The 27,028-nt window shown below is 61.5% G+C and overlaps 1 protein-coding gene across 4 annotated transcripts in view; it reads left to right on the plus strand.

Annotated features, from left to right (window-relative positions):
- Window positions 1-27,028, plus strand: part of NTRK3 (neurotrophic receptor tyrosine kinase 3) — a 265,673-nt gene that overhangs the window by 47,293 nt on the left and 191,352 nt on the right. For all 4 annotated transcript variants that reach the window (XM_045825072.1, XM_045825073.1, XM_045825075.1 and 1 more), the window contains exons 2-3: window positions 1,046-1,120; window positions 1,740-1,811. In XM_045825072.1, the coding sequence (XP_045681028.1) occupies window positions 1,046-1,120; window positions 1,740-1,811 (147 nt within the window). The remainder of the gene's footprint in view (window positions 1-1,045; window positions 1,121-1,739; window positions 1,812-27,028) is intronic.

A 27,028-nucleotide genomic window follows, 5' to 3' on the forward strand; every position in this document is an offset into this window, starting at 1 on the left:
CTCCCCAAACGGGAGGTCTCTGGGGAGAGCGTCCTAAAAGGAGAGGCTTCTTGTGAGGAGGAGGGAGGCCGTGGATGGGGCAGGGGGAGCCTTTCCCTTTGCCCCTGGACACCCAGGAGGCCGGGGAGGTGGGGGCCCCTGCTGGACGCCACTGGCCGCCCACGTCTCAGCGACGAGGCCGGAATCAGGCTCCTTGGGTACCGGTCTCAGCTTCTTTCCACGGCAGCCCGGTGCCTCCCTGGTCCCTCGGTCGTCCCCTCCTTTGTGGAGCCAGCGTTGCCAGATCGAGCCCTGGCCTCCCTGGCTCTGGACAGGCCGGACTGTGGTCGCCCGACAGGGCCGTCAGTGTCTGGACCCTGGGGACCCCCGAGGCGGGGGCGGGGGTGTATTCCTCCTGGGCTTTTCCACCCAAAACCATTCTCCCTTTTTTTTAAACAAAGATTTTTATTTATCTATTTTGAGAGAGAGGGGAAGGGAGGGAGAAAGAGAAGGAGAGAAACATCGATCGGGTTGCCTTTTGTACGCGCCCCAACCAGGCACCGAACCTACAACCCAGGCATGTATGTGCCCCGCTGGAGATCCAGTCTGTGACCTGTCGCTTTGCGGGACGATGCCCAACCCACTGAGCCACACCAGTCAGGGCCACCGCCCCCTCCCCCACCCGTGTTTTAGATGCCCGATTTGTATGGTCTTTGTGGGCAGGAACTGAGAAAAGGAGCTTGTCCTTAGGAAATGCTAAAAAAAAAAAAAAAAGGAGAGGGAACAGAAGGGGACAGAGTCACAGAGGTCAACAGGGGTTGGGTTTCCAGTCTCCCTGGAGCCGAGGGGGTCGTCCGTGCTGCCCCGGTGGGGGGAGGGGGACCTCACGATGATCCCTTGGCCGGCAGTGGGGTGCCTGTCCCCGAGCAGAGGAGGAAGCAGGCTCAGAGGTGTTTGCCAACGTGGTGCAGGCCCGGCCCGCGTGGGGCTTGTCCAGGGTTCCAGCCCCCAGCCCGCACCCCCGCCGGTGCCCCCTGCTGACCGGCGCCTGCCTTCCCTCCCGCAGACACATCGAGAACTGGCGGGGCCTGCACACGCTCAATGCCGTGGACATGGAGCTCTACACCGGCCTGCAGAAGCTGTGAGTGTGGGTGCCGGGAGGGGCCTCTGGGCGGTGGAGGGGGTGTCTATCCGCAGAGAGGGCACCGCCCTCTTAGGGAACCTCAGGGGCTGCGGGGGGGCAGCCAGCCCTTCACGCCCCCGTCTCATCTGGGGCCGGAGAGGTGAGGGCTTGCGTGGAACCTGGGCCTGCAGTCCGGGTTCAGGGCAGGACCCGCTCCCAGGTCTCCGGGCTAGTGCTCTCTCCCCACCCTCTGCCTGGAGTGTGGAGCTCCCAGCCGATGCCCCCTGGGGACTTCAGTGGCGGTGGGGGGCCTGGGGTCGGGGGGTGGAGGCGCCAAGGGGGAGCCCGTTCTCACGCACCTGCCTGTCTGGGCGAGGACAGCCACCCGCACTGGCCGCCCCCATCCCGAACTGTCCCCAGGTCCCATGGGGTGTGAGCCCAGACTCCCCTCGCTTGCCCTCCCCCTGCCACCCCCTGCCACCGGACCCCCCCGCCCCCGGTGTGGATGGTGGAGGAATGAGCACGGCTCGCAGGGGCGGCTGCAGGTCCAGCCTTGGCCTGGCCCCTGTCACCCTCAGCCCGGGGCAGGTGTCCCTCTGCCCGGCCAGCTCCGCTGACCCCTTTTTCCCTCCCCCAGGACCATCAAGAACTCAGGACTTCGGAGCATCCAGCCCAGAGCCTTCGCCAAGAACCCCCACCTGCGCTACATGTGAGCAGAGCTGGGTCCTGGGCCGCAGGCGGGGAGGCGGCGGGCCCACGGCGAGGGAGGGTCCCGGCAGTGAGGCTGTGCGCCCTGGGGCACGCCCCTCCACGTCTCTGGGCCTCAGCGTTTGCCCCTTAAGATGAGGGTTTGGGACTTGATGTTCTCTGAAGGCTCCCGTCAGAAGGAATCTTAGGACCAGGGATTATCAGGAAGGGGTTGGGACTCCCAAGTTTGTTCATTTTTCATGAAAAGTTTGGCATCTTATGGGAATGTGCCTGATAGGGAATTTTGCTCAGAAGTGCGAATCGGCGCTTCTGAGACTGTCTGTGGGTCCGGGTGGGTGTGTGTGCCAGGTGGGGGGCAGTTACAGGACGGGGAGCAGGGCCGGACCAGACGCTGTGTCCGCGCAGGTTCCGGGTTCCTCGGAAAAAGGCCCAGAGAAGGGGGGACACCTGCGTGTAGGGTCACACAGCTTTCTGTGGGACACACTGCCAGTCGCATGGCCTGGGCGGTCACATGGCCCGGGTGGGAGGGCTGTCTCTGCCTCCCTCCCCTCCCCCCTCCCTCAGCCGCCATGTCTGAGGGTGGACGGGCTCTGGCTGGGCCTGTGGGGCAGAATCTCGGGGACTCAGTGCCTCCTCTCCGCACCCAGCTCCGGGCTGAAGCCTCTGGGCTTCTGTGGGAGGGCCCCCTTCCCTGGGGTGAAAGGCAGGCACCCTGGGGCGACTGGGGGCAATGCCAACCGACCGCACCCACGGCGGTGCCTGCTGCCTGGCCAACTCTTCTGTGGGGACGGCGGCCGTCGTGGGCACCCACCGGGGACGTTCCCCCAGAGCAGATGTGCTACTGGACCCGGGGAGGACGGGCCGGTTGTGTCTGGGAGGAAAACCGAGGGAGGATTTTCAGATGAGTCCTCCTTTTGGTCACTTGAGAGTTGCCTGGTGGAGGCACGTGGTTTCCGAAAAGGGAAGGGCGGCGGGCTGGGTGGGGCCCCGCAGGCAGGGGTGGAGCGTCTGAGGGGCACCCCCAGGAAGGGGCGGGGAGCGGGGGTCCTGGCCTTGCCCCAGGGCCTCTGCATTTCCCCAAGCACATAATGAGTGCCCGACACGTGTATATAGGTACATGTATAGATGTATACACACGTACCTCGGTATTGATCAGTTGTGGGCACCCCTGCTTTGTGCTGAACGTTCTCTCCTCCCCCTGCAAATAGCACACTGAACGTCTTCTCCTCTCGGCCGGCGTGTTAGCCGCGGGGGACCGAGACCTCCCTGTGAACGGGCGCGTTATGCCGCTAGGCCCCTGTCCTCCCCGAGCCTCCGTGGCCGGAGTCTGCTGGCGTGCGTGCTCTGCAGCCGGGCGCGCGGCCACGGCCAGAGGGGCGGCCTTGGGCCAGACGTTCCGGGTGTTTATTTTATTGGGGATCCGAGCTTCAGGGTCACGTCTCCCAGGGGAAGAAGCTTCTGACCTCCGAGGAGAGTGTCCCTTTTCACACGGGGTCACACAAGGGTCCCAGAGCTCCATGCCGTGGCGTGGCGTCCGAGGTGGGGACAGCGCAGGCGGGGAGCTGTGTGTCCCCTCTAAAGGAGCTTTTAAAGATTTTATTTATTTGTTTTTAGAGAGGGAAGGGAGGGAGATAGAGAGAGAGAGAGAAACATCAGTGTGCGGTTGCTGGGGGCCGTGGCCTGCAACCCAGGCATGTGCCCTGACTGGGAATCGAACCTGCAACACTTTGGTTCGCAGCCCGCGCTCAATCCACTGAGCTACGCCAGCCAGGTTGAATTAAGGATTCTTAAGGATAAGGGTTTTCCCGACGGATACTGGGGATCGCTAGCTGCTGATCCATCGAACGGGCGTCCGAAAAGGGCTTGTTTTAGGGACGGGGTGCGGTCAGGGTTGAATGATTGGAGGCCCAGGATACAGTCAGAGTTCAGCCGTGGTGGTCACTAACAGCGATAGGAATTCTTGTTGTCACTGGTGGCGGCGATAATGGGGTCAGAGGGGCACGAGGAGGCGGCCACCACTCTCTTCCGGGAAGGCTGGGTGTCTGTCCCGCACGGCAGCCCACCTCTCTGGGGGCTGGAACACTCGCACCTGCCGTCTCCCGGGCCTTCCTGGAGCCGGGGATGGGGGGACCACAAGCCCCGGGCCAGTCTCTGTTCCCTCCACATGCGAGGTCCCCCCTCGCTCCAGGCTCTGTGCGCCCCGGCCCAGCGTGGTCAGTTTCAGAATGGATCCCCACTGCGGCTGGACTCGTCGCTTCCGTCCCATTCGGGGCCGCATCCACCCACCCGGCTGAACGCACGCTGCCCCTGCCCCTGGCTCACGGCTTCCTTCCCAGGGGCGTCTCTCTTCTTGGGTGTCTCGTGCCCCGGCCGGGTCTCCGAGTTCTGGGGTCACCTTACCTAGTGCTGACGAGCCGCACGGAGATGCTGGTGTTTTCTTTCACCTGCAGAGCACTCCCCGGTCCCCAGAGCACCGCCTACCACGCTGTCACCTTTCGTCCCGGTGCCCTGCAGGTGCCAGCCCTGGGCGGCCTTGCTGTGCGCAGCAGGAGCGGCACGCACGCCGCGGGGCCCTGGGAGTCCCCCTCCAGGAGTCTGTCTGAGGTGGTTTTTTAAAAAGTTATTTGGGTGTGTAGGACATTGTGCTAAAAAAAAAAGCTGGCCCCAGGAGAGGGAAAGGCTCATCGTGGCCAAGAACTTCCTGGGTGCCGAGGACTCTGTCTGCTCTGGCCAATACGCCCTCACTCCTCACCATGACCGCAGCTCGGGCTCTGCTGCGCCCATTTCATAGGTGGGAACGCTGAGGCCTGGACGTCAGAGTGGGGTTCCCTCCTGGTCACAGAGCTGTTTGTGGGGCGCCCCGGACTCGGCCTGGGACCCCTTTGACTCCAGATTCCAGGCACTTCTCAATACATCCCAGGCGTGTGTTGTCTTGCTTTCATAGTAGGAAGTTTTCGTGGAAGGGGTGGGGGTCTTCGTACTTACGTTACAGAGAGAGAGAGAGAGAGGGAGGGAGGGAGGGAGGAGAGAGGGAGGAAGGAGAGGGGGCACTTGTTGCCTGGGGGATTTGGCGCCTCAGGCGCTTTTGCTGAGGAAGCTGTTTAGTTTCTCCTCCTATTCAGGTCAGACGCTGTCACGACAGTTACACTGCAACCTGGATATCTTCATTGCACAAGGGTTCTCAGCATTAGCCTATGGCCCACTTATTTCCAAGAATATGTCACGTAAGGTTCCGGCAGCTGCAATAATGCATTTAAAAATCCCTTAGAGTTGTTGCGGGGGGGGGGTCTCCCTGGTGTTCAGATTTTTACTCTCCCCGCCCCCCCAAAGCTCTGGCTGCCTTGTCCAGTTCTCTCTGTCCTGAGCAGTTCTCTCTGTCCTGTTCAGTTCTCTCTGTCCTGTCCTGTTCTCTCTGCCCTGTCCTGTTCTCTCTGCCCTGTCCTGTTCTCTCTGTCCTGAGCACACGCCCACCCGACCTTCAGCCGAGAGCGCCCGCCCGGAGCTGACCTGTGTGGGCGTGTGACAGAGTGGGGAGGGGAGGATGTCCTGATTTCGGCATAACTGTGCCGACCGGTGATGTTCCCAAGGAGACCGTCGGGCAGCTCTGGGCAGCAGGGACTGAGGGGGGGAAGTGGCCGGAGCCCCAGCCCCTTCAGGACGCGGCTGCATAGACAACCGTTTCTCCTGGGATCACCGGGACAGAAACACGGTGAGGCTGACTTACCGTGTGTGGCAAATCACTCAGCGCTTTTTCTCCTTGATATACACCCCGACCCCCATTCTCGGCCCCAAGATGGTGTGTGGCTGTTATATTAGTAGGTGCGTGCTCTCTGCCTGCCCTTTACCTCGGTGCTGGGACTTCCCCCAAGTCCCAGAGGGACTGGTAACTGGCACACTGGTCCCCTCGCTGCTTCTACATGTGTGCCCTTTGTCTGCCCTGTGTGGAGGACTTAGCCATCAGCACTCTGTGTGGAGGACTTAGCCACCAGCACTCTGTGTTGGAGGACTTAGCAATCAGCACCCAGTGTGAAGGACTTAGCCATCAGCACTCTGTGCAGAGGACTTAGCCATCGAGCACTGTGTAGCTAACAGTAGGGAGCATGGGCTTTGGAGAGAGAAAGGCCAGGGCTCAAGTCCTAGATCTTACATTGCGCTGCCTTCTTTACATGCCCGCTGGGCTGCCTCTCTGTCACCAGGCCCTGGCTGTCTCTGGCCCCAGGGCCCAGGCAGGACCCTATCTGCAGTCTGTAGTACAAAGCCTGGGAAAGGAGGGGTGTGCACCGGGTCACATGACCTCGGCTGCTGCCCTGACATCCCTAGACATGGTGCCAATGTCTGCAGCTCGACTCCTGACGCCTCCCGGTGCCACTGGATGCAGGTGTTTCTGCGGCTGGGCCTGGGCCCCAGACAGTGTCCTGCACCAGCCCCGGTGAGGCCGGATGACCAGGCAGAGCCTCTGCCATCCCTTTTCTCAAATGGGTCCCTCTTGCCCCTCTTGAACCTAAGATGGTTTCTGTGCCCCGGCGTCCACCGAGCTCTGGATTTTCAACCTGGAACTTTCCAGCCTCCGTTCCTGGATCTGCTGTCTCCAAAGAAAGTCACGCCCGGCCGCTCACGCCCTCGGTCACCTGGGCGATTGCCGCTCCAGGACCCTGGATGGTGTTCTGCTGCTCGCTCACCAGCGAAGCAGGCAGCAAGCTTCCTAAACGGAGTATCTTCTTCCTTGTCCCTCTGTGTCTCTCCACCGGCTGTCCTGCAGCTCAGGAGTGTCCGACGCCCTGCCTGGGAATTTCTTCCTGCTCCCCTTGTTCTGTGAACGGCGTCCTGCCCTGCCCGGGACAGACCCGGCGAGGCCCAGCCCGTGTGGCCGGCGTCTTTGTGATCTTTTGCGATCCTCTTTGTCGGAAGTCCTCCGTTCCCCGGAGATGCCGTGTTTGCTTTGATTTCGGGAGCCCCCCCCTCCTCTAGGATCTTGGGGACTGAACGTTTAAGAGCTTTGCGGCGACCTTGTCAGCGTGGCCTTCCCAAAAACTCAGTCCCTCGCCGAGCAAGCCCCGGGGCCCCTGGGCGGCCTGTCTCTTGGCCTCTCGGGGGTCAGACCACGTGCTCAAACTTCCTGGCCCTGTTTGTTCTCAGTTGATTTTCTTTTCTCCCCGCCCCCCCACCGCCCCACCTTAGGCTTCATTACGGCCCATTTGCCCACATCTCTTTCCCCCATTTTTCTTGTTAAGGACGGATTTAGAAAATGAGACAGGTCCCGTGGCTATTTTGGGGTCGTCATTAATTCCTGTCCCTCTCCAGTCCTCGGCCTGCAGGCAGCCCCCTGCCGGTTCCCCCCTCGTTTCCCCCTGATGGGTTTGTGGAGGTCTCTGTCACTCCCCGTTAACCCCTTTGTCTCTTGGGGCCGCTGGCCTTGGTCCTGAGGGGCCCCAGGGACCCCCGTGCCTGGGTGGGGGGCAGAGGCAGTGACTTCACAAAGTGATGGGTGACAGAGGGCTCCCAGGGAGCACGAGCCAAGGTGGGCGTTCGTCTTTGGGGAAGGGGGCTGGCAGCAGGGAAGGTCCCCTGGGGTGATAACAACCTGACATCCTGGGGGGGTGGGAGGAGCTGCAGCTGAGATAGACTAGGTGGGGGGAGGGGTGTGGGGTCTCTGGGGAGGGCTGCTCCGGGCAGAGGGAGCCGTGAGATCTGTGTCCAGGGGCCCCGCGGGGCAGTAAACAGGACGGCCTGTTGGAGGGACCACCGGCCTCCCCCCCAGACGGAATCGGACAGAGGGCATGGCTCCCACCACCCCCTTCCCCTGAGGCTCCTGAGCAGGCAGCACAAGAAGGTGGAGCCGCAGCTTGCAGCTCTCCTGTTGCCCAGGTCGGCCCTGCGATCTGAGCCGGGGCTGTGAGGGACAGCCAGGTGGCTGTGAGGGGCAGGGCTCCCTCCCTCTCCCCGCCCACTGCAGCCCCCAGGCCTCCTTCCAAGGGGGTCCCGGTGCTCCCCGGCCTGGCCCGGCCCGTCTTCCAAGCCAGCGTCCTTAGCGCTCTCCCTGGAGCCCATGCTCCACCCCACACGTCTTCCCGGACAACCGGCGAGGAGGTCATTTAAGCATTTTCCCCTGGTTCTCCTAAATGTGTCTCTGACGCCCTCAGGCTGACCCCCTGAGAGCTGGACCCCTGCCTGGGCCTGGCAGGAGGGCGTGCCACCTGAGCCGAGGCCTGGCCGGGCCACCCCGGGGGCCTCCGAGCCACCCCCCATTCGCACCCCCACTGCACCCTCCACTGACCGCACGGCCCCCCGCCCCTGCTCCCGGCCCTCGGCACTGAGTGTCCCCGGAGCTAGCCTCAGGGCCCCGGGGGAAGCTCCTCAGAAGCCCGCCCCCAGGCCCTCTTCCCCATCAGTTTCCTTGGGTTCCTGTTCTTTGTCTTCCCTTGCACGTGTCCCCAGAGGCACGCGCTGGAATCCGACCATTATACTTTTCATCACGCGCTGTTTGCCCTGCCGCTGGGCTGAGAGCCCCCCGGGGCATCTCGCCTCTTCCCTGACACGTGGCTGACACGCGGAGAAGGGGGGACTCGATGGAGGAGCTGCGTGACTACTTGTTTCTCTTTCCTCTCTTTCCGAAGCCTTAGAGCGTCCAGTGCCTGGGCACAGGCGCGGGGCGGGAGAAAGTGGGCTTCTGCCTGTTCCAGGCCGGGTCGGGGCCCCTCGGCGCCAGGAGCGGCGGTGTCTGCCTCACCGCTCTCCCACCTGCAGAATGGGAGTGCGCCCGGGGCCTCTGCCCTTTCCCACGTCTGGGGAGCCCAGCTGTGCCCCAGGGGCAGGCAGCTCACCCCCTGCAGGTGGCCCTGGGGCTGCCCCTCCCTCCATCTGCCAGCCGTCCGTCTTCAATCAGGAGCCTCAGTTGATGTGGCGAGGGCACCGCTTGCAAGGAGCAACCGTGGGCTCCTTATTTACTGTGCAGAAAAGAAAACAAATTAAGGTCTTGTAATTATACAGCCAGGCTCGCTCTTAAATAAAGCTTAAGCGGCTGGGACTCCGTGCAGAATGTTAACAGTGGCGGTCTCCGGCCCTGACTCCCAGCAGCTTTCTGTCCCTCTCGCCTCTCCCTCTCCCCCTATCCTTTCTCTCCACCCCCCCCGCCCCCCCGGCCCCCGTTCCTCTTTGTCCCTGGCTCTGGTGCAGGTCTCTGCTTGGGCCCCGGCCACCTCCGGAAAGCCTCTCCTGGCGACCGATACTTGAGAGCCCGCGCCGGTCATTTCAGAGCCCCTCAGCAGCCCTTGGTAGTTAAGAGAGTTCTCAAGAGCAGGCACGGGGCTGCCCAGGAGGCCCTGGTTCTGCCCTCCCGCTCCCCCACTTGGCTGATCTTGGAGGGGGCGGTGCGGTGCGGTTTCTGAGGACACAAGGCCTGGAGCTGAGCGGGCCCGCCGAGCCTCGGCGAGACCCTCGTCACGTCATCCCAGCCCTTTGAGCTGGGCGGTTCCTGGGGCGACAAACACTCTTCCCTCAGGCCTGTTTCGGGGCCTGGAGGGGAGAAGGCGTTCGAGGGTCTGGCACACGGCGCGTTCCTGGCAGGTGTTTGGTCTGGTGGTTTTCTGTGGCGCTGGACCAGATCAGAATTTCAGGGCATTTCTCCTTTCTGTTGTCCTGACTCGCTCCTTGACTGATGAGCCTGGAACATGCCGGGCACCTAGGGGGTGCTCCCCGAGCACCTGTGGGATAGGTGGGTGTGACCACTGGGGGCGCTGAGGGGGACACGGAGAGGGGGTGGTCACTGCGTGCGTGCTGGTGTGGGGGCCCGCTGACGTTTTCCTACACTGACGGACGGCGGGCCCTGGGCAGCGTGCTCATAACCAGTGCGACTCCGGTGCTTTTAAAGCCGCCGCTCAGAGGCCCCTGTCGCTTCCATGCAGCCCTGAGGTGACGTGGCAACTACTGCTGTCCCCGTTTGTCACTGAGGACGCTGAGAGGGGCTCGTCCAAGGCCACTGGGCAGACGCAGTGAGGTCTGGACCCGGTCGGACACAGGTCTCTGACTCCAAGGTCATTGTCTTTTCTGCCAGCCTGGGCCTCTGCCTCAGTCATTGCCACTCCCAAGAGGTGGCTCACCGGGTTTCTGGGTCTCGGGGTCTTGGTGCTGCTCTGAGACTTTTAATTTCTTTCCTGTGACATGGGCAAGACATACCAACGTGGCTTTTACTGGTGGTATTACGATAGCTGGGTCATGGCCGGAAGCCAGCTCTAACGCAGTTTGGAAGCATTCAGATACTGTCAGGTTCAAAGTCCCTCCCAGGCGACTACATGTGCAGATAGGCCAGGATGGGCCTCGTGAAAGGCGGGTGGCAGGTGCCTCGGCAGCGCCCCCTGCGGCCAGCACTGTGACTTGGGGGTGGGAGGAGTGGCGGTAGGGATGTGGCACGTGGTCCGGGTGCAGCTGGAGCGCTCAGCCCAGCCGGGAAGGTGTGAAAGTCGCTTCCTCAGGCCAGGAAAGCCGGCACGTTAACATGCTGGCTGGGACTGAGCCGTCCCCCGCAGGGAGAGTCTTACCTTCCAGGGATGCAGGGAAGGGCTGAGGAAGGCCACGGGCTTAAGCTCGTCCTTGGAGGAGGACACAGAGCATCATACAGGAAGAGGGAGGATCCCTGTGGACTGTGTGTGTGGGTACACACGTGTGGAATGTGTGTGGGTGCATGGGTGTGGACTGTGGGTGTGCGTGTGTGGACTGTATGTGGGTGGGTGTGCACACATGTGGACTGTGTGAGGATGCACACACGTGGACTCTGTGTGCATGCATGGACTGTGTGGGTGCATGTGTGTGGGTGCACACGTGTGGACTGTGTGGATTCATGTGTGTGGACTGTGGGTGCACACATGTGGACTACATGTGGGTGGGTGTGCACACATGTGGAGTGCGTGTGGGTGCACGCGTGTGGGTTGTGTGTGGGCGCACACATGTGGGCTGTGCACGTGGGTGCACACCTGTCTACTCCCAGGCAAGCAGGGAACGAGGCCAGAGGAGCAGGGAGAGAAGAAATACTGGTTATTCTCTCTGCCAGGCACTCCCCCGGCAGCAGTCCTGCTCGGAGGCCTGACTCTCTTCCTGCCTTAGAAACCAGGGCCCCCGGCCCTGAGAGGCTATACACGCTGTCCAAGGTCACGCGGCTAACGACAAGGATCCCTGTCTATAAATGTCTGCTCCAGAATTCGTGTTCTTTCTGCTGCGTCATTGTGCAGAGGTCACTTTGCCTCTCTGAGGGTGGTCAGGAGCCCAGCTTTCTCCGAAGGAAAATTGAAAAATTGTTTTTTCTTAGCGGGGAAACTGGCATCAAATGACCATTATTTTCGCTTATTCAGCTCTCAGCCCCCCGTGCTGCTCCCTGGGGATTCAGCACCACGGCCAGAGCTCGGGGAGCGGCCTGGGTGCAGGGAGCTGTGCACAGCTCCGAGAGAGAGAGAGAGAGAGAGAGAGAGAGAGAGAGAGAGAGAGAGAGAGGGAGAGAGAGAGGGCCTCCCGGGCTCTGGCCTGGCCCTCAGCTTCTCTCCTGTGTCGTTGCAGCTGCCCAGGCTGACCTGCGGCCTCCAGTGCCCGGGGGCACGCTGGAAGAGCCCAGCACCTGTGGTGGACCAGCGGCCGGCCGTCTGCTCGCCTGCCCAGTGCGGTGCAGACAGAAGCAGGGAAGAGGCTGTGAGGGAGGCCTGCCCCTCCGCCCCCTGCTCCTCCGGGGCCGGTGCAGAGGGATGAGGGCTGTGATGTATGAGTTCGGTTTCCCCGAATGGGGAGCCGTCTGGGCCAGGGCGTTGGGAGGGAAGCTGAGCTGGAGTGGTGTTCTTTCCGCCGGCCTCGGCAGTCCAGGCGGGGCTGTGCCCACTCCCTCGCAGGCCTGTTCTGTTCCTGCTGACTGGGGCCCAGGGCCAGTGGACTTGTCACGGGCCTTCTCCGGGAACAGGCGGAGGGACCCGGACCGTGGGAGCAGCAGCACCGCAGAGCCGGCTGAGTTGCGATGTGGGCGGGTTTGCCCTTCGGGACGGCGAGTCTTCCTCGTTCCTGGAAGGCCCTCACCTGCCCGAGTGGCACAGAGTCCTCGCATGGCGGCCGGGACGCCTCCTGGCTTGTGTGTGCACGCAGGTACCCATGCGGGTGGTGAGCTGAGGGTGAGGGTTCTGTGATCACACATAGGGATTCAGGCCCTGTTTTCACCTCCCCGGCTTCGTGACCTTGAACTAGCTACCTAATCTCAAAGCCACAGATTCTTCATCTGTGCCGTGAGAGCAAATCATAACAATGACAGACCCACAAAAGGCTTTCGGGGAACCTCAATGGCCTAATGTCTTTAAAGCATGTAGTGATCAGTTCCTAACACATACCCAATAAATGTTATCTGTTCGTCCTGGTTCTCAGGAAATTGTTTCTGCATGACAGTTTCCTTCAGTTTATTCACATGATTATGGTGAGTGGTTCTGGGAACATCCCCCTAGCAGGCGAAAATGATTAGCAAGTTAATTAATTGTTTGCACTTGTATGCAAAGTCCAGGATTTTAAATGAAGCTGAGGTCAGCGTCGTCTTGCCGGTGTAAGGAAGAGAAGAGGTCGTTGAGTCCGGCACCCCGTTCAGTGCCGGGTCTGTGAGGTCCAACCCGTTCCGTGGGTTCACCTGCGCGCTGTTATTGAACGGAGGTGGTGGTCGACGTGCGAGCGATGCCCCGCCCCCCCGCCCCGGGCTTCGTGAGCAGAGCTGTCAGCCGACACCAGGTCACAGATCCCAGTGTGGACGGCCACCCCGGGGCGCCAGCCTGTGCCTGGCCCCGCGCCCCCTCCTCTGTCCCCGCCCCTCGTTTATCTGACTCTCCGTGCAAAGTGTTTTGTTGCTCTGGCTGCTGGATAAGCCCCATGGCACCCAGCGGGGTGGGGGCTGGCGCTGGGCTCCGTGTGGTCAGTAGGAGATACTACTCTGCGTTCATCTTTCCCTTGAATTAGCTCCGCGGGCTTGGCCAGGCCCCTGCGAGAGGGAGGCCGTGGGCACAGGGACGAACACTGCCTTTCCCAAACACTTCCCCAGACAACCGGAGAGCAGCATCCAAAAGGCAAAAGGCCGTGCGCGGCACACATGGCAGAAAACAGTGGTGTGATGACATTGTTTGGTGACTGAATCAAAGCCGGGATGCACGCGGCCAGTAACAGAGAGGCGAGCAGAGACATGCCATGAAGAGGAGACAAAGGATGTTTCCAGCTGAGCCTGGACAGGGGATGGAGCCGGAGTGGGGTGGGTGGCCGGGCGGCTGTAGCTCCGAAGGCAGCCAAGGAAAGTGGGAGGAGCGGGGAGGGGTGGCAGGGAATGTCAGCGGGAGCCACGTCACCTGGGCTCTGGGCGCAGGGCCGCTCTCGGGTCCGAACTCTGCAGCCGTGTGGGACGAGCTGCAAGGCGAGAGGTCTGCGTGCAGACGGACGAGAACCCGGGGGTAACTCGGGGTCAGGAGGGGCTGGGTCTCCTCGGGGTCTTGGGGTGCCGGGGAGGGTCTGCAGGGTCTCTTGTATCTGTAGCTGGACCTCCTTGCAAATTCCCCCTGACCTGTCCTTTCTCGGGGTTCCGAGTAGCAAGCTATTTCAGAACAAGGGCAGTGCCCCGGGCCTGTCAACACTGTGCATCTAGGAGATGTGGCCGAGCGCACTGACCCCCAGGAAGGCTTCCAGACCACGGGGTGCGCTCGAATTCTGAGCCCCGGGCAGACCTGTCAGACAGGTCTCGTCCCCCAGGTTCTTCCAGAGAGACACAGTGAGTAGGCAGAGTTCCTTGAAGGAGTGTGACATAACTACCCCACGCCTGGTGCTGCCCGCTGTGGGCTGGGCACCAGATTAGCGTGTGCCCAGCGATGAAGGAGCTGGAGGTTGCCTTCCCTCACGGCCGGGCTGGGGCGACACAAAGACTGAGCAGGGGTGTCCGGCCCACGGCCCAACACAGCGTCGTAATTCACCTGAAAGAGCATGAGATTTTTCTGTGATTACGTGTCTCAGTGTATTTCATGTGCGGCCCAAGACAACTCTTCTCCTTCCAGTGTGGTCCGGGGTCCCCAGAAGGTCGGACACCCCTGGTTAGAGAATTTGCTCCTCTTTCGTTCTGTGCTGTGAACCAACACTTAGCAGTGTGCATGGCACATAGTAGGCGTTCAGTAAAAGTATCGTCCAGACGGGGACCCTTTTGAGACTGACAGGAGGGGACCGGGGCTCTTTGGGCAAACCGGGGTGTGGGCTGCCGAGCCCAGCCACCTGTCCTCGGGGCTTGTCCAGGGAGCAGACCGACCTGGCAGCCTCGGAGTTCTCCAGAGAAGAGCGAAGTCTCCATGGGCTTTGCCTCTCTTGATCCAAGTACTTCCGTCCATTCTTGGGTGTTTCCGACCAATACGCGCATTGAGCACCTACTACGCGCCAGGTTTTCTCCTTGTGTCGGGCACAAAGAGGCAGATAAAGGCTGTGATTTCACCCCTAGGGGGCCTGCCGGCTAATGGGACGCCAAACCGTTGGAGGACAAGTTATTTGACAGGGTGACAAGTGGGGAACCCGAGGGACAGACAAAGTGCCCTGGGGGCGTGTGAGTGGTGGGGGCATGGTGTGCAGGGGGCATGGGTAGGGAGGCTTCTTAGGGGGAGCCCCAGAGGGCGATTTAGGGGTTTGCCGCCACGGGGCGGGAGCTCACTCCGGATCGAGTCAGCACCAGCACGCTGCCTGGGCGCTGGGAACAGAACCGTGGCTCAGGCACCTGGGCCCTTGATGCCACAGGTCGTGTGGCCTGTTTGCCACCCTACGTAATGTCCTGTGAGCCCTCAGGGGTGAGATGGGGGAGGGAGCCTAGAGGACGGGCGTGTGCCCCAGACCTGCAGCGGCGTCCTCCCGGGGTGCTGGCCCCAGGCATGCGCCTGCACTGAGAAGGGCGCTGCACCCCTTTCGGCATCGGGCGCCTTTTTTCACCCGGCCCTCCTTTCTCTGCCGTTGTTGCCTGGACACCCGGAGGGGCCACAGCAGAGGGCCGGGGCAGCAGCGGCCCCTGTGTGCAGAGGCGGGGGGGTCCAGACCTCTCCCTGGTCCGCCTGCAGGTCTCAGGAGCAGGCTGGGAGGGGGCGATGGGTGGGCAGGAAGCCCGAGCAGGAGCGGGGAGCTGGGGGTGCTCAGTGAAGGCCCATCTGCCTCCCCACCCAGCCTGCTCCTGAATGTACTATTAAAATGTTCCTCATTATTTTCCTTGGATGAGTTTGGTATCCTGATGATATTAATTATTCTTAAAGGTCAATAGCGCTCTTTCGAGCCCCCTTCTGTTCTATCCTGTAATCAGTTAATTAATTGGAAACCATTTAGCAGCGTCTGCCGAGCACATTGTCTGGTGTGAGTTTCCTCGTTTTGCTGCTCTGGTGGCCACGGCTCCCCCATGTGCCCGTTTGCTCCGGGGGAATCTGGGACCGGGAGCCTGGGCCCCGCCCTTCCTCCCGCCCCCTCCCCGGCGGACCCCCTGCTTGGTGCACAGTTGCTCTGGAGATGATACCCCATCAGCTTTTTTCTCTGAGCGTCTCTTCCACGAAGTGTTCGTAGTGCGTCTCCGCCGAGCGCCTCCACGTGACCGGCACCGTGTGGGGTGCACGTGAGCTACTTTATTTAATTCTTGCCATCCCATCAGCGCCCCCTGTCGGAGGAGGGAAGAGTGAGGATCTGCAGGGTGAAGTGAGCTGTATAGGAGTTGCAGAGCGAGGAGGTGGCCTGCGCGCTGTGCAGCCGCGTGCGGCTTGGGCTGGTGCTCTGGTGGGCCTGGGGGCGTAGACCTGGCTCCTGCAGGTGGGCGGGCCTGCCTCGCAATACTCAGCGCAGGCACCGCCGCCTCGTCACTGGCGCAAGCGCGTGATAGGAAGCCGGGCCCTGTCACTCCGTCGCACTGGCCTTTTGCTCGCTGTCTCTCAAACCCGATGTGTGCACAGGGGTTCCTTGTCAGCTGGAGGGCAGAGCACCCCTGAATGTGTCCAGCCCCCCAGCACAGTGTGGTCCCAGGAAAATGGCAGCCTCTGCAGACTCAGGGGCAGCTCAGCATTTGTTCCAGCTCAGACCTTCTGCCTGCACCCCTACCGGGGACCGGCCCCTGGGGCCCTGCGGCCCTGGATGGGTTCGCCTGTGTGATTCTACCAGAACTGCCCCGCCTACAGCACAAGGGGGATACAGAGGCCGTCTCTGCCCGCTGGCTCCATGCCTTTCCCTGTGGTCGCCTGGCCATGGGCCACCATCCTTCCTAGCTTCCTCACCTGGCCCCAGGTGGGCCAGGGCACATGGTGGGAAGTCCCACCCAGCTTCGCTTTCAGGCACCAGGATGCCCAGGCGTCCCAGGTGGCAGTGGGGACCGTTTTCCAAGGTCTGCATGAGAGCCTGGTCACCCAGTTCCTCCCGCTCCTTCTAGTAGGAGCTGCAGAGACGCTGCCGCCGGGCTGCTGGGCCCTGTCCCTGGTCAGCGGCTGCTGCCCCAGGGCCGCCCACCTGATGCCCTCGCCCCACGATCTCCCTCCCCTCTGGGAGGTGGGGATGGTGACGAGGGCGGCGGGCATGGCAGGGCGCCCCTCCTGGGGTGGTTGTAGCGTTCCCGTGAGCTCACGTGTAGGCAAAACCCTACAGGAGAGCGGGCCCAGAGCAGCTCGGTGTGGTGGCCACACTCAGCGCTGCTGCCTCCAGTGCCCTGGCGGCCACCCCGCCACGCACGCACCGAGGACCCACTGTGTGCCCGCCACTGCGGTGGCCACTGGACGTGCATTCATTCCGTTTAATCCTTAGAGCTGCTTCCTGCAGCCGGCACCGTTCTGTCTCCTGCGGTCAGGACGAAGAGGCCGACACCCCAGGAGGGTCAGTACCGGTGTCAGGGAGGGTCGCACAGTTTGGAGCGCTGTGGGGGAGAGTCCAGCATGTCCGTCTGGCGGGAAGTCTGCTCTTTTCCGCTAAGCCAGTGGTGCTCCCGGTCGGTTTGCATCAGTGTCTCTGGACAGCGCCTCACAACACAGGGCCCGTGTCCGCCCCTGGAGCTCGGGGTTCAGCAAGGCTGGGTGGGGCCCTGAGAACCTGCATTTCTGGTAAGTCCCCAGGGACCACCCGGGGACCCAAGTCCTGCATGACTCCTCCCACACCTGGGTTCCAAACTCAGCTGTCCTCTCGTCCCTCGCATCGTCTCCGGGATGGAGTCCCCGCCGCCCCTGGTCAGCCCTAGTGGGCGAGGAGGCCCCAGTGCCAGTGGCATCCGAGTGTCCTCCTGGGCTCTGCCAGAAGGGAGGCCGGCGGTCCAGCTGTGGCTCTTCCACTCCACGGGCTCTGGGCCGGGAAGGGGGAGGGTGGGGAGGTCTGATCGGTTGAGTTCAAAGGCACCCGAGGCCCTCAGGCAGCTGTCACCACAGGCAACTCGTTCCACCCTGGCGCCTCCAGGGAGCAGCCTCGGTCACCCTGTTCCTCCCGGGCGATGGCCTGGTGCTCTGAGCTCCGAGGAAAACGCCTCAGGCTCTGGGCAAAGGTCTCTGCTTCTTGGCTCATCCTCTGGCTTCCAGGGACCTGCTCCTTGGGCTGCAGGAGCTTGCGCCTCCCCGGCAGGCCGGGCACGCCGTTTCTCCTTGAGTGTGGCTCTGACCCGCCGTGGCTGTGTTCCTGCCTGCTCCCTGCCTCTGGCCACCACCCCTCCAGCTGTCCCTGAGGCCACTCCTCAGCTCACCGGGCCCCCGGCCCCTGCAGGGCCACACTGATTCATGTGGCTCTGGCCTCATCTCCCTCACCTGGTCCCTGCCCCCTTCCTGCTGGCCCCTCCCACAGCCTGCACCTCCCTTCCCGCCCTTTCGCTGTCTCTGTTGCCAGCCCTCCTCGCCTCCAGGCTCGCCAGACGTGGGGTTCAGAAGGACCTCCTTCCTGGTCCTTCCTGGTCCCCCACAGCTGGGAATGCCCAGTGTGGGCCCAGCTGTGCCCCCCTATCCCCCGCCGGGGCTCCAGAGGGAGCTCCCGTGCTTGGGGCAGTTAGCTTTTGGCGAATTTGTCTGAAAAGACCTCCCGAGAGCAAACTCCCCCGGAACAGTCTCCTTAACACTCAGGGTCTGTGCAAAGCAGGTGCAGAGCTGACCCCTTCGGGCTCCTTGCTCATGGGGAGTGGCCAGAGGCAGAGCAGCTACAACCAGACCTCCGACCCCAGGCCTCAGGGCAGGGGTGCCTCTGCCCTGGGCAGTGGGGCTCACAGGCTCCGGCCCAGGGTGGGAGGGGCGGGTGGGGGCCCTGGGAGCAGCACGTCCCCGGGGAAGGAGAGGCTACCTGTTGTCTCATTTAAACGTGTCTCCATGTTACTTTGTTGGCCTGAGATCGGGGATGCTGGAATTCGGGGGCTGTCGCCTGGGCTCCTGGGGTTTGTCCTGATGGACTTGCACTTGCCGAAGCTCTGGCTGGAGATCGGCAGGTGAGGGGCGAGTCGCCGAGCGTGGGAAATGATAGTTTGTCAGTGGGCCAGGCATTGTGCCACCCGATTTCCGCGCCCAATGGGCCACACCCCACTCTACCCTCAGCACGACTCGGAGGAACGTGCCCTGTTCCCGTCCCCAGTTTACAGATGAGCAGCCCAAGGCTCAGATGGGCTAAGTAGCTCACCCAGGGTCACGGGGCATGCAGGTGTCAGACCCACATGGGGCTGGCTTTGTGGGAACCTTTGAGTTTGCTGCAGCCTCATTGAGCATTTACTGTATGTGCTGCGCCTTTCTTGGTCACTTACTGCATTTCAGGGGCCCTGACGGCTCTCGAGCAGAAAGATGATTCTTTGCCCTAAGGAACAGCCGGGTCATGGGGGAGGCCGACACACATGCAAAGCTGTCACTCAGAGCCAGCAGTCTGGGGCGCGGGCTGCAGTAGGAGGGCACAGGAGGGCAAGGTTTCGGAGGGGCTGGCAGCTGTGCCTACGGGTGGGGAGCCAGAACGCGAGGGTGCAGGGAGCCCTGGGCGCAACAGTGCAGAGACGGAGAAGTGCCCGGAAGCTCCGAGGGCGCAGCCGCTCGGGGAGGAGGATGAAGAGTGGGGGAGGGAGGGGGGTGGTGCGACACTGTCTGGCAACAGGAGGTTGAGGTCCCCGCACAGAAAGACTTGAGCTTCCAGGCCGGGTCCGGCTGGATTTGGTGGGTCTTGCGTTCCGGAACAGTCTAGCATTCTGGAACAGTGCCCAAGCCTGGTCTCCTGCATGTCCTTCCCCACCCGTCAGCACGCGGCAAGACCTGTCCCCTCTTCCTGCCCTGAGCTTCTCCAGCCCAAGGGGACACCAGCAGCCGCTCAGGGATGCGGCAGGGGGTGCTTGGGGACAGCTGGCGGGATTCCCTCCCACACGCAGGCCACGTGGCTGCTGGATGCCGGGACAGACTGGCATCTGGGGGAGGACACCTGCCTTTGCTTCGGGGAACTTGTAGGGACACTCGCCCATCTGTCGGCCGCTCCTCTGCACCGACGACCGCGGCTCTCGCAGATGGTCCAGGGCTGCTCTGCGCATGCAGGGCCCGGGCCTCCCGCGGCCAGCGAGCACGTGGACCGTGGCCAGTCCAAACCGTGGGCTGTGAGGGCAGAGCGCCCAGGGGCTTCAGAGACAGCTCCAAACAAACAAACAAAAAAATAAATATCTCTTGAGCACTGTTCATGTTGACCACTTGTTGAACCCATGATGTTTTGGATATATTGGGTTAAGTAAAATACACGGGTTCAACTAGTTCCACCTCTTTTGTTCCACTTTCTAGAATGTACCTCCTAGACAGTTTTGTGGCTCGCGTTAGATTTCTGTTGGCAAGACTGGAGGTTGGCACTGTTTTGTTATTCCTGCAAAGGGCCACCTACTAAATATTTTAGGCTTTGTGGGCCATTCGGTGTCTGTTGCAACTACTCAGCTCTGCCTTTCCCATGCAGAGGCGACCTGTATCCGTGTTATATTGCTGCTGTAAGAAATTACCACGAAGCGTGTGGCTGAAAAGCACACATTTATCGTTTCACACGGGCCCCGCTGGGCTGCGATCAGGCGTCCGCAGGGCTGCGTTCCCTCTGGAGGCTCTTGGGGGGTTGGGGGGGGTGGTCCGGGTTCCCAGCTTGTACAGGCTGCCGTCCCCACTTCCGAGTTCAAGGCCAGCGCAGTGCATCTCTACCTCTGATCTTTTGGTCTGCCTCCCCCTTCGACTTTTAAGGACCTTTGCCATTATATTGGGGCCACGGGGTGACGAAGAACCCCTTCCGGTCTCAAGGTCCCTTCTTTTCGTCACACCTGCAGAGCCCCTTTCGCCGCGGAAGCCGACGTGGTCATGGGTCCTGTGACTAGGAGGCGGATACTTCTGGAGGATGGTTCCTCCACCTGCCGCAGGGGCTTAGGGGACATGTAATTGGAGGCTCGGGAGCTCTCCGACTCACTAGACTGCTGCTTTATTACACAGGATATTACAGGACACGAGTCAATAGCCACATCCAGAGATGCGCAGGGCCAGGCCTAGAATAAAGGGGTTTTCGTCCCCGTGGGGTTTCGGGCCCAGCTCCGTGGCACCTGCAGGCATTCGGTTTCCTCACCCTGGAAGGTCTTCAGGCCCCTCCTCCGGGGTGCCCGGGGCGGGGCTTGCTGACGTGGGCGTGACGGACTGGATCGTCGGCCACTGGCAGCTGGTTCAGCCTCTAGCCCCGCCCTCGCGCCTTCCCGGAGCTGGGAGGGTGGGCGGGGCTATAAATTCCACCCTCCACTCCTGGTTTTCCTGGCAACCACCCCCCATCTTTTAGGGATTTCCAAAAGTCGCCTCATTCTCTGAAGCGATTTCAGGAACTGGGGACCAGTAGACCAACATTAAAGCGAAAGACAGCTGATTACTCTTATCACTCAGGGAGCTGCCGGGGCTCTGGGAGCTGTGCGCTAGGAACCACGGACAAACACCAAATGTGTTTCTTTTCGTTGTTCAAACATATCCTTCTTTTCTTATCTTATTTTTATTACCTCCTCTTTGGGCGGAATTTCGGAACATTTTTGATTTTACTTACGGTTTCATCCGTAAAAACATTTTTTGATGTACTTACTACCCTGCTTTTTTTTTTTTTTTTCACTTTTAAAATGGACTGTATTGGGGCGATGCTGGTTCATAGCCCTGTACAGGTTTCAGGGGTACAGTTCCACAACACATCACCTGTACATGGTATCATGTGTTCACCACCCCAAGTGTCAAATGGGTGTGTCTGATCACACCTGTCACTTCTCTGTGTTCTGTGGGCAGCATCTTTGCTGGGCTCTTCAGGGAGAGACTTATGTGGTCCAGCAGGTTTGAAAGATGCAGTAGCCCTTTTCCTCAGTCCAGTCTCTGAGAAGCTGTGTAGTTCGACCGTGTTTAATTGTGTTTAGTTCAACACTCTCCGAGCAGCGTGGGGTGTCTTTTTCTCTTCCGAGACCCGTTCACACCCTGCCGGCCTCGGGTGCCCAGGAACTCACCCCGGGGACCCCTTAGCTTGGCCCGGCCCAGGGCCCGCGAGGAACGCCGCCTCCAGTCTCCCGACCGAAGGTCAAGACACCAGTCACGCCACTTGAGATTTGATTAGAGGAAGCATTTTGGCTTCATTAGAGTTCATTAAATGAGCCATCCAGTGTAATTTAGCCGAATAGAAATGGCTCAGATGGCTTTAACCCCCACCCACTTTTAGAGCAATGTAATTGAGGGAAAAGCAAATATGTCAGTGATGTAGAAAAATATGTTTGGCCTTCAGGAGGAACGTGGCAGGCCCTGGGTCATAAGGGGCTGGCTCGTAGGGCGTGCTTGGGGGCCGGCGGCAGGCCTTGGTGACCACTGTGCCCAGGCTCCCTTTGTTCTCACTGGGCCAGCCTGATGAGAAGGTGTGGGTGACAGCCCCCTGCAGCTCCTCACGGTGGGCTGCGACCGCGTCGGCTGTGGGCTGACCGCACAGAGCACAAGGTCAAGACTGATGAGGTGTGGGTGGGTGGAGTGGGCAGTCTTCCGACAGCGGTTCACTCCTTTGCAGCAGACTCTCTCTGTGGGGCTGGTGCTGCGCCAGCGGTGGCGGGGAGCGGGGGCTGGCTGTCTCCCAGGAGACCCAGGACATGCGGCCTCCCCGGGGAGAACCAGGAGAGGACAGACTGGTTGCTGAGGGGCTGTGGGGCCCGAAGGAAAGAAGACTCGTGCCTTTCAAAAGGCTGCCTTCCTGGATGGAGGGGACAAGGTTCACATCACGGGGACTGTAGCCACACGCCGCAGCCCCAGGGCGCCCGGGAGGCCAGGCGGGGTGCGCCCCTCTTGCTGCTCTCTAGGCGGCTGTGCTGGGTGCTCTGAGCCCACACTCGGCCCAGAAGAGTGCGTTTTGTGAGCAGCAGAGAGAACACTCTAGAAGCCAGTGACTGTGGCGTTCACCTTTGGGATGCACGCAAAATAGACTGTGGTTCTGGAGAATGGGGCGTGACATGGGGGAGCTGCCCAAGAGGACAGAGAGCAGACTGGGGGGCTTAGTGGCTGGGACCTGGAGTGACCGGGTGCAGACAGAGAGAGGCCAGTGACTGAGATTCATACATGGACACTTTCAGGGTTCACAGTTGGGCATCAGTCTGGCTGTCAGGGCCTTGGGGCAAGTAGGGGGGCTGCAAACAGATGTATTAGTTTGCTTGAGCTGCTGTAACAAAGTACCACAGACTTTCCTCTCAGTCCCGGAGGTTAGACATCCAAAGTTAAGGTGTAGGCAGGGCTGGTTTCTCCTGAGGCCTCTGTCCTTGGCTCGTAGACGGCATCTGCTCTGCCATCCTCACACGGCCACTCCTCTGGGTGTGTGTGTGTGTGTGTCCGAATGTCTTCGTATGAGGACACCAGTCACCTTGGATGAGGGCCAGCCCCTGTGACCTCCTTTTACCTCAATTATCACTTCAAAGGCTTTCTCTTCCAACCCGGTCGTGTTCTGAGGTTCTGTGTGTTAGGGCTTTGACATGGGAATTTTGGGAGGCACAATTCTGTCCACAAGTGAAGATGAAACCAAACTGGGGTGGGGGTGGGGGCTGAGGAGAGGCGGGGGGGCGGGGCGTGAGGACCGGCAGGGAGGCGGGAGCAGAGCAGAGCAGACAGGGCCCAAGGTGCAGGCCTGAGCGGCAGGGGGGCCGGGCAGTCTGGCCTAACAGCACAGGGACGGTGGGGCACCTGGTACTGGTGGCACCTGTGCACTCGCACCCGAAGGATCCTGAGACGGAGCTGCCCACGGGGCTGCCTCTGCCAGGAGACGAGGAGGCATTTCCGGATGTCTGCCCCGCCGTTCGGCCAGGAAATCCACAATGCCGTCCGCTTTTGGAAGGATCCACGTTGGGGCCACTTTGTGGGTGGGGCTTAGTGTTCTCTTCTTGGCTCTCAGCCCCGAGGGGCAACAGAAGAATTCATCAGGTTGGCTTCTGCTGGCAACCAAGGCCCCTCTGGAGTGACCCTCTCGCTGGCCAGCAGGGACCCGAGGGCAGAGGTGCCATCCTTCCCTGGTTGTGGGGCCGCTTACCCTGCTGCAGGTTTGGCCTGGGGGAGCCCTGCTCACCGCTCAGCACGGGGTCAGGCAGGAGGGGCCCCCTTGGCCCCCTCCGGCCTCAGGGTCAGCGTCGGGCCGTGCGTGCACTGGGCTCCTTCGCCACAGCGCTGGCCCGGAGTCTGGGCTGTGACGGAGCCGGCGGCGCAAGACAGAATTAATGGCTTTGTCTGGTCACCTCAGACGAGGGATGCGGGGGCACTGTCACGGAGCTTGATTTTGGGAAAGTGTTGGATGCATCATCTCGTAACATCTTGCTCACCGGATTAATTCCCGTGGTCAGGTGGCTTGGAAACTACGCCCTGGCCCAGGCAAAACATCCGGGACGGAGATAATGGATCTGAGAGGGAGGAGGCTCCGGCAGAAGGCTGCCGGGGGCCCAGAGGCATCACGGTTCTTAATTAAACTCTGTTCTGATGAGCGGAGTAAGCGGCCCATCAATAACCCGTGACAGGCGAATACAGGTGAGGCGCCCGTTGGAAGAAAAGCCAGGGACAGTGAGTTCCGCGTGGGTGGTGAGCCTGCCAGAGCCCCGTGCCTCAGCCTCCCCGCTCACCCCGCACTGGGAGAGCTCAGGAGTGCTGGTGGGGGAGGGAGGCCAAAGGCGGGCTCGGCTTATCGTGTGTGTCTGGAACTGAGCGCACGGTGAGGCTGCACGGCTGGCGTGTTCTGCCCCTTCGTGCCTTGCACCTGTAGTGTCGCTACAGAAGGGCCTGCTTTCTGCCTCTGGGCCCACGCACCGGGTGGTGCGGGTGCCACTTGGGAGTTTACCTGTGTGTCTGATGCAGTGTTCCCGGGGGCGTGGCTTGTTGCCTGTCGCGAGTCTTTGCCTCAAGGCTACTCAGAGCCCTTCACCTTCGAACAGCAACCTCTGAGCCCCCGTTTCCTCCTCTGGAGCCTGGAGATGGTGGTAATACCCACCTGGCGTGGTGGCTGTAAATGTGGAATGAGGTCACGAATGCAGGAGAGCGCTGCTCGGTCCCTGCTGGTGGCAGGGGCGGGGCGGGGGGGGGGCGGAGGGTGGGGAGGGGAGAGGAGGGGAGGGCCTGAGGGAGGAGTCAGAGGGCCTTGCTCTCCCACAGAGCGGCGGGGATTGGTGGATTGGTGCGCTGGCGGAGGAGCGCATGCGCACACAGAGTCCTAGCTGCTATGGCCCCTCCATCTGGCCACGAGCGCGGGAACCCGAGGGGCCCTTTCTCCTCCGAAGCTGAGACACCCCTGGGAGAGCCGGAGCCCACCTCTAGTGCTCCAACCTCCGCCTTTCTCTATCTTGTGAGATACTGCTGTTTCTCATTCTTTATTTGCCCAGAAAGCCTGTTATTTTCTTTCTTTCAGAATCCAATTTTCTTGTGACATTTATGCCAAATGTAGCAAAACATGACCTTTGTGAAAGGACATTGCTGGCAGCCCGCCTCCCTGCCTTGGGCCCCTGACGGGTCCTCCCCGGAGAGCTGCAAGGGTTCCCACCTCACCTGGGCCACTGCGGTCTCGTGCCTGTCCCCCGCCCCGTCCCTGCCCCAGCTTTTGTTCCCAGGGCGCAGCGATTGTGTCCAGGGCTGATCTCATTGGCCGCTGCCGCTCAGCTCTTGGACCGGGGCTTTGGTTTGGGTGCCCCAGGGCTGGAGGTCAGCCGGGGCAGTGGGACCCTGTCCCTTGTGGGAGGACAGGAAGCCAGGAACCACTTGCTTTTGCAAAGCAAACCACTTGTACTGGCTGTGTCCCTCCCATTTACTGAGTCACCACCAAGGCCAGGGGTGAGGAGTCTCGCAGTGATGAAGACTCCCTTCGCCCCGAGGCTGGAGTTCCCGGTATGTAGTTCATGACTCAGTGGGGCTATGCCTCTGCTACCCTGCTCTGCCTGCCCAAGTAGGAGGGGCCCCATGGGAGCTGGTCCCCAGTGGGGCCCCCAGGGGTCATCCTGCCTGTTTCACCGCCCCTCCCTCCCCGTCAGTGGGGCATGAGGCTCTTGGCAGGAGACTGACAGGCCGTCCCTAGGGCTTCGTGAAGCTGAGTCTGCAGGTGGGTTATGGCTTGGGTGCCGCCACTCCCACCAGGAGTTCGTGAGGGTTTGGCGGGTGTGGGGGCTGCCCTAGAGAGGGCTGTGTGGCCTTAAGGATTCTGAGAGGAGGGGGTGCTGGCTGCGGGGCAGAGGTCGGAGCAGTAAACGGGGGGCAGGGATGCCTGCCCGTGGTCCCTTCCCTTCTCCAGCAGTCCCCTGCACCCTTACAGTGGGGGCCGCCTCTCCGCATAGTCGTGGGCGGTCGCCCAAGATGGGGCTGCCTCAGGCGGGAAGGGGGAGCCTGTCCCTCAGGCTGTTCTTGTCTTTGACCGTCTGTTCCCGCGCTGCTCTGTGCTACTCTGCGATCTCACCCCGGCCCCACGTCTCCCTCGAGCCCGCGCCCCTGCGTCGGCCCACAGACACACCCAGCAGGCACCATACGCAGCGTTCTCGAGAGGGGGGGCTCTCGATTCCCCCCTCGCCACCTCCCCTCACAAATGGGACCTTTGCCAGCGTCCTCCTCTCGCTAAATGACATCGCCATTTGCCTGGTTGCTTTCTCCTCCCTCTGCCAGATCCAGTCCAGGAGGAAGCCCCGGTGGCCCTACCTCCAGCACCCGAGTCTGTCCCCTTAATTATCCCGCCCCCCTCTCCTTGCCCGGAGCATCGTGGCAGCCTCCTGAGCGGTCTGCCACCACCAGCGCTGTCCTCCTGCCCTGGGGAATGGCAGTCACGTTATGCCCTTCCCTTCGGAGGGCCATTTGTCACCTTCCTGTTGTTCCTTAAAATAAAGCCCAAACCCTACCGTGGATAGCAAGGTGGGGGTGGCACGTCCCCCCTCCTCCCTCCCTGACCACGCCCTCTGGCCTCCTTTCTGCCCCACCGCCCAGTCCCTGGTCCCTCTCAGGCCTTCGCACATGCTACCCCCACTCCCTAGAGCACCCCCTCCTCCCTGGTGTGGCTCCTTCTCCCTCTTCTGGTCCCCAGCGCTGCCGAGTGAGCGCTCACGGGGCTCTGCCCCGGGTCCCTGGCTCGGGCAGCCAGCCTCCCCTCCGGCGGCAGTCACCCGCGTCACTCTGCCTCCGCTCTTCTCTGCTCCCACAGCTGCCGTTCTCTCGGCTTTTCACGTGTGACTTGAACGTAAGCCCCAGAGGGGCCTTGCCAGTTGTCCACCCGCCTCGCCCCTCCGTGAGGCCTGTGCTTTTCTCGTCACAAAGAGCCGCCGTGGGAGCCGTCTTGGTGTGGACGCACCTGTGTGCATTGCAGCGTCTGGGTGTGTGTGTGGGCGAGGGTCTCTGCTCACATCACCGCCGGCTTGTCCCACACAGACCCCTCCCCGTGTGTGTGTGTATGTGTGCGCATGTGCATGTGCGCATGTCCGCCTAGGTGGGGTTCTGACCGCCACCCTCTCTGTCATCCCGAGACGGGAGCGCCGTTCCTGGGGGGCTGCCTCAGTCCCAGCAGTGCCTTTGAAGGCCGTGAGCGCATCGGAAGTTCCTCGTGGAGCCCGGCGAAATAATAACTGTGGGCGTGTTTCTTCGTTTGTTTGGAAGACTAATGGCTCCTCCTTTCCCCTGTACATCCTAATGAGAACAATTAAGTGGCCATTAGGGGGAGAAGAGAAGTGTGAACGAGAGGCTGACGTCTTAATCACTGACGGGCATCTCTGCTGGGGGAAGGGGAGGTAGGTGCAGGTGCAGA

This window comes from Phyllostomus hastatus, unplaced genomic scaffold (genome assembly GCF_019186645.2).
Source record: "Phyllostomus hastatus isolate PE091 unplaced genomic scaffold, TTU_PhHast_1.1 phas_scaffold_555, whole genome shotgun sequence".
Lineage (NCBI taxonomy): Eukaryota > Metazoa > Chordata > Mammalia > Chiroptera > Phyllostomidae > Phyllostomus > Phyllostomus hastatus.